The sequence below is a fragment of the Gekko japonicus genome, unplaced genomic scaffold (genome assembly GCF_001447785.1).
Source record: "Gekko japonicus isolate JY-2015 unplaced genomic scaffold, Gekko_japonicus_V1.1 scaffold3609, whole genome shotgun sequence".
NCBI lineage: Eukaryota > Metazoa > Chordata > Lepidosauria > Squamata > Gekkonidae > Gekko > Gekko japonicus.
The window spans coordinates 27640-34267 of record NW_015173794.1 but is presented as its reverse complement, the minus strand read 5'-3'; the positions used below and the strand labels follow the sequence as shown (position 1 = coordinate 34267).

Sequence of the window (6628 nt, the reverse complement as noted above, 5' to 3'; positions counted from 1 at the left end):
AGGAAGGCGGCTTTTGCATTCGTCTTGCAGGTTTTGGTCAATTTCCAGGGAGCAGGACCACCTCTCCTCAGCCAGGTCAGGCAGGCCGACTTGTCAGGGCGCGATCTCTCTGGTGGAAATGCACAAGCAAGCCTCCTGGCTTCGATCAGGAGAAATGCAGAAGGAGATCAGCAGTCAAGGGCCGCCCTATAATCTATTCTTATAGATAGGCATATGGAGCAGAGGTCCATCCGTGGCTCTTAGCCACAAGGTATAGATAGGGGCTCTGGGGCAAGGGATGCTCTGTCTTCTTGGTGCCTGGGGGGGGGGTCAACAGTGGGAGGGCTTCTAATGTCCTGGCCCCACTGGTGGACCTCCCGATGGCCCCTGGTATTTCTGGCCACTGTGTGACACAGAGTGTTGGACTGGATGGGCCTTTGGCCTGATCCAACATTGGCGTCTCTTATGTTCTTCTATGGAGCAGAGGTCCATCAGTGGCTATTAGCCACAAGGTATAGATAGGGACTCTGGGGCAAGTGATGCTCTGTCTTCTTGGTGCTTGGGGGGGGTCAACAGTCGGAGGGCTTCTAGTGTTCTGGCCCCACTGGTGGACCTCCTGATGGCACCTGGTATTTCTGGCCACTGTGTGACAGAGTGTTGGACTGGATGGGCCTTTGGCCTGATCCAACATTGGCGTCTCTTATGTTCTTAAGTTCAGCATTGTGGGGCTAAATGCGAATGGAGGCCTGGATACCCAAGTGGGTCCCGTTCTGTCTCCTGTTCAGCCGAAACAGAGAGGACAGGCGAGTTTCCCTCCTCAGCCAGGAGCTCTAGCTCACAGCGGCAGCATACGGGCCTGTTGTGTTTGGTTTGTCAAATCTGAGAGTACGTCTATAACTTAGGTGTGCCTTACTTAACGGAGAGAAAGTTTTAGTATCCAGCAGCTTCTTAAACAGCACGCAGAATGACCTGTTTATGTGTTGGTTTCCAAGCTAATGATGTCGCAAACTTCCCTTCTCTGCCCCTGGAGAGCCATTCTGAGACTTGTGCCCCATCCGTAGCTTGAGCAGTATTGATTTTTAAAAAAAAAACCTGGTTGAGTGGTTGTATTTAAATTATTTATTGGAACCGATGGAGAAGTGCAGGGGCTGGGAGTCAGGGAGAATCTGTGTATGCCTGTATTACAGGGGATTCAGGCAAACCAGTTGCGTGTGCAGGGGTACAAAACAGGGGAAGAGAAGTGGGCTTCTTTCTATTGGACATCTTTTGAAGGATAGCGTGTTTGAACTACAGTAGAGCTCTTCATCAGCCAGAACAGAGACGGCAAACACATCTGAAGGCAAGCCCATAGCTATGTGAAGAAAGTGCCCCAGTCCACATGAGCAGTCTGCCTGGGTTTGTCTGAAACTGAGAGGAGTCTTTGCTTGCTGCCATGAAACATTCTGTCTAACCAGGAAGTGGGCAAGCGAAGGAGCCAGAGTGCTTCTCTAGTGCTTATTTTGCTACTTCCTCCCTTTTACAGGTCTGGTTTCCTGTGTGCCCTCCTCTCCTCTTCCTTATCCCCTCCCCATTCCGCTCCTGCTCCCACACCTGTCTGCCCTGCCACTCGCTGTGCCTGGGCGAATCCCCCCCCCCATTCCCGTCTTTTAATCCAGCTTCTCTCTCTCCTCCTTCCAGAGTCACCCTCACCTTGCACCTCCAGCGTATCCTGATCAAACTCCATCCCTGCTACTCATCCATCCATCCTTGCCCTCCCTGCCCTTAGTTATTCCCCCTGGGGAAGGTGCCTAAGGCTGAACCCAGAAGCAGGAGCCAAGCTCTGCCCCTCCTTGCTTCTCCTGCTTCTCTAGTGCTTATTTTGCTACTTCCTCTCTTTTACAGGTCTGGTTTCCTGTGTGCCCTCCTCTCCTCTTCCTTATCCCCTCCCCATTCCGCTCCTGCTCCCACACCTGTCTGCCCTGCCACTCGCTGTGCCTGGGCGAATCCCCCCATTCCTGTCTTTTAATCCAGCTTCTCTCTCTCCTCCTCGGAGCTTTCCAGAGTCACCCTCATCTTGCACCTGATCAAACTCCATCCCTGCTACTCATTCATCCATCCCTGCCCTCCCTGCCCTGAGTTATTCCCCCTGGGGAAGGTGCCTAAGGCTGAACCCAGAAGCAGGAGCAAGAGAAGTTGGCTGTTGGAGAGCAGGTGCCAAGCTCTGCCCCTCCTTGCTTCTCCCTCTTCCCTGCCAGGCCTCGCTCTCCCATCTCCTCCCTCCCCCTGTTGCTGTCTGCCTCCCTGGAATCTCTGGCCTGGATTGCCCCGTGCAGAGCCCAGCAGTGAAGTAGGCTTGGCCCCAAGGGTGTGCTGTGGAGGTAGCTGCAGCCAGTACCAGCCTTAGAATCATAGAATCGTAGAGTCGGAAGGGACCTCCAGGGTCATCTAGTCCAACCCCCTGCACAATGCAGGAAATTCTCAAATCCCTCCCCTTCCACACCCCCAGTGGCTGCTGTTCCATGCCCAGAAGATGACAAAAAAAAACTCCACGATCCACGGCCAGCCTGGCCTGAAGAAAAATTGCTTCCTGACCCCAAAGTGGCGATCGGCATTTCCCTGGACATGTAAGAAAGGGTCGCAAGAACTAAGCACTGAGGCAACCCTTCCTGCCCTCCCTCTCGTGATCTGCCTAAATTCACAGAATCCGCACTGCTGTCAGATGGCCATCCAGCCTCTGTTTGAAAACCTCCAAAGAAGGAGAGCCCACCACCTCCCGCGGAAGCCTGTTCCACTGAGGAACTGCTCGGTCAGGAAGTTCTTCCTCATGTTTAGGAAGTTCTTCCTAATGTTTAGCTGAAAACTCCTTTGATATAATTTCAACCCCTTGGTTTTGGTCTGGCCTTCGGGGGCAAACAAAAAACAACTCCGCACCATCCTTTATATGACAGCCGTTCCAGTACGTGAAGATGGTTATCATATCTCCTGTCCAGGCTAAACATGCCCAGCTCCTTCAACCTTTCCTCATAGGACTTGGTCTCCAGACCCTTCACCATCTTCATTGCCCTCCTCCGGACATGTTCCACCTTGTCTATATCCTTCTTATATTGTGGTGCCCAAAATGGAACACAGTAATCTAGGTGAGGTCTAACCAGAGCAGAGTAAAGCGATACCATCACTTTGCATGATCTGGACACCATACTTTAATTGGTATAGCCCAAAATGGGCATTTGCCTTTTTAGCTACCACATCACACTGCTGACTCATGTTCAGTGTATGGTCTATTAAGACCTCTAAATCCTTTTTGCACATACTAATGCCAAGACATGTCTCCCCCATCCTATAATTATGCATTTGATTTTTCCTACCTAAATGCAGAACTTTACATTTATTCCCATTGAAATTCATTCTATTTGTTTTAGCCCAGTTTTGCTGCCTGTCAAGATCATCCTGTATCCCTACTCTGTCTTCTACTGTATGTGCTACCCCTCCCAATCTGCAAATGTAATAAGCTACCCCTCCTCATCAGCAAATTTAATAAGCATTCCCTTTATTCCTTTATCCAAATCATTGATAAAGATATTGAACAAAACAGGTCCCAGGACAGATCCTTGAGGCACTCCACTTGTCACTCCTCTCCAAGACGATGAAGAACTATTCACAAGCACTCTTTGGGTATGATGATCTGTCAAGAAGTTATAGATCCATCAGTAGCAGTAATAGGATCCAAACCACATGTTACCAATTTTTCAACAAGATCATCATGTGGAACATTATCAAAAGCCTTACTGAAATCAAGATAAACTATGTGTATGTCTGGTGAGCAGCTGTGTGTTACCTTCATGCTGTACATCTTTTAGGTGTGCACTCCTTCCCCCCCAAAAAATCAAGTGTGTTCAGGGCATTGTAATGCGCAGGGTGGCCCTCTATCTGGAACGTGTTTGAAGCGTCTTAAAATTGTAATCTCTGCACTTGCTTCCAGGGAAAATCTGCCCAGTCGCTTCAAATTTAAGGAGTACTGTCCCCTGGTGTTCCGAAATCTTCGGGAACGGTTTGGGATCGACGATCAGGATTATCAGGTAAGGAACGAGGCGGCAGCCCCTCTCTGGTTATGAAGAAGGAGGGAGGCGTGCCTTTGTCTGCAGGGGGAACACACAGCTCAGGGGCAGACTTTGCTGCCTCACAGTGTGATACTGAGCACATCAACTGGACGTGGACCAGGTTATCTGTTCTGGAAGGTGTGGCTGGTGCATCCCCTCCCTTTTCCTCTTCTGCTGTCTCTTTGTAGAATTCTGTGACGCGGAGTGCCCCAGTGTACACTGACAGCCACGGCCGGTGCGGGGTCCATTTTCTCACCACCTACGACCGGCGTTTTGTCATCAAGGCTGTATCGAGTGAGGATGTTGCCGAGATGCACAACATATTAAAGAAGTACCACCAGGTAGGGTAAAGGGGCATCCCCGTGTCCCTGATAGGCCTGCTCCAGGGCATGCTCCTATTTGGGGCTTTCCTTTATGTCCTGCCCATTTGGGGTTACAGTGTTCTGGCACATAGCGGTAACCACCGCAGCATGGGGTAAGAGGGCAGATTCCTTGTGCAGCCAATGTTGGGCTTCCAGAATGTGAGTGGGTGGGCCTTCCGTGCCATAAATGAGGTAGACCCCCACACACTGCAGTCTGATTGCCTTGCGTCCACTGCAGGGCCTTCAGCAGGTGCCTGGCCTGCCAACCCCGGAATCAGCCCTCTGGGGAAGTCTGTGCCCTGCAGGATCTCCCAGCGTTCCGTCCACGTCAGGCTGCTGTTTCACGTGGCCTTTGGTTAACATTACAAAATGGGGAGCTGGCCACTTCTTTTGTTTCTCCCAAAAAATTGCTGCGAGGTTGATTTTTAATTGGTTTTATTGTTTTGCTTGTTGCATTTGTTTGGAGCTGCGGTGGCTCAAGGGGTTAAGACGCTGAACTGCAGGCTGTGGAAGGTCGGTAGTTCAGCAGTTCAAGACCCGAGTGTGCCGCATGACGGAGTGAGCTCCCGTCTCTAGTTCCAGCTCCTGCCAACCTAGCAGTTCGAAAGCAAGACATTGCAGGTAGATAAATAGGTACCACTTTGGTGGGAAGGGAACAGCGTTCGGTGCGCCTTGGTGTCTAGTCATGCCGGCCACATGACCATGGAAATGTCTTCGGACAGCGCTGGCTCTTCGGCTTTGAAACGGAGATGAGCACCGCAACCCTAGAGTCGGATTCGATTGGCTTTTGAGCAAGGGAACCTTTACCTTTACCTTGTTGCATTTATATTTGCATTGTGTTTGTATTGATTGTATTTTTAAGTGCTGTAAGCCGCCCTGAGTCCCCTGTGGGGGGAGAGGGTGTGGGGCATACATGAGTGATCATTGTCAGCACTCTGAACGGGATTGGTTGCCACTGCCGGACTGACCGACTGACTGACTGCATTGACACTCCGCTTGTCTCCCCAGCGGGGACCCAGATTGGCTTACACCGATCTCCTTTCCTCTGTTTGGTCCTCATAACAATCCTGTGAGGGAGGGTGGGTTGAGAATCTGTGACGAGCCCCAGGTCACCAAGCCAGCTTCCGTGGTAGAGAGAAGATTTGGACCCGTGACTCCCAGGGACGAGTCCAGTGGTCTAACCGCCACACCACACTGGCTGCTGATTTCTGCTCTGTTTTGGTCTCCAGACAAATGGTAGAGAGAGAGTGCTGCTGCCCGTGGTGGTTTTCAGTCGCAAGCCAGCCATTCGCACCGTGTTGCCAGTCTAATCTGCTGGCTTCTGGGCATGCAGCCCCCTTTTGCCATTCCCGACCTCCAGTTGCGGCCTTTGCCATAGCTGTCCTCAAAGCAGACGGATGGTGCTAGCCTGGTGGGGTGCCCCGTTCCTTTCTTGTTCTTTGTTCTCGCCGGATGACATCGCAGCCTGCAAGTTCCCTGGAAGACGACACTGTAGGCACCTTCCCAACACTAGATAAACACAGAAAACACCGTGTTGAAATAATAAGCACAATATTCAGATGTACTTATAGCTAAATATATTTGCTTTTTATGCACAACATCAACTCTAGTGTATTGTAAACACTTTCAAACTACAGCATCACATTTCAAACACTTCCAAACTAAGTTATATAACATGCGTGTAAGATAGAACATGCCATCTTAAAACATAACACCTGTTGTAGCCTACAAAAAAAACATATTATAGTATTATTGGTAATAATTGAATTCTCAATACTGCATATAAAAACCAACAAATATTGTTTAATTGTACACGGTGATTTACTGTTGCAGTAGCTGTCCCCAAAGCAGACGGATGGTGCTACCCTGGTGGGGTGCCCCGTTCCTTTCTTCTTCTTTGTTCTCGACGGATGACAGCACAGCCTGCAAGTTCCCTGGAAGACGACACTGTAGGCACCTTCCCAACACTGGCAGGCTGGAGGTAGCTGCCCCCGAGAATTGTTTTCTAGAACCAGCACACGAGGGCCAGTCAGATAACACCAGATGCATCTGGAGGACTGAAGGCCAGCCTAGACAGAACATGGGAGTCCTAGAGTTGGAAAGGGCAATCATGTCCACACACACCCCCCACGCTCAGTGCAGGTTCAGCCTAGAGAGCATCCCTGGCAAGTGTTTGTCCAGCTGCTGCTTCAAGACTGCCAGGGAGGGGGA

The 6628-nt window shown here is 50.6% G+C and overlaps 1 protein-coding gene across 1 annotated transcript in view; it reads left to right on the top strand.

The window, feature by feature from the left end:
- Nucleotides 1-6628, top strand: part of PIP4K2B (phosphatidylinositol-5-phosphate 4-kinase, type II, beta) — a 33401-nt gene that overhangs the window by 13314 nt on the left and 13459 nt on the right. Inside the window, exons 3-4 of the mRNA XM_015423559.1 lie at nt 3938-4034; nt 4244-4396. Of these exons, the coding sequence (XP_015279045.1) occupies nt 3938-4034; nt 4244-4396 (250 nt within the window). The remainder of the gene's footprint in view (nt 1-3937; nt 4035-4243; nt 4397-6628) is intronic.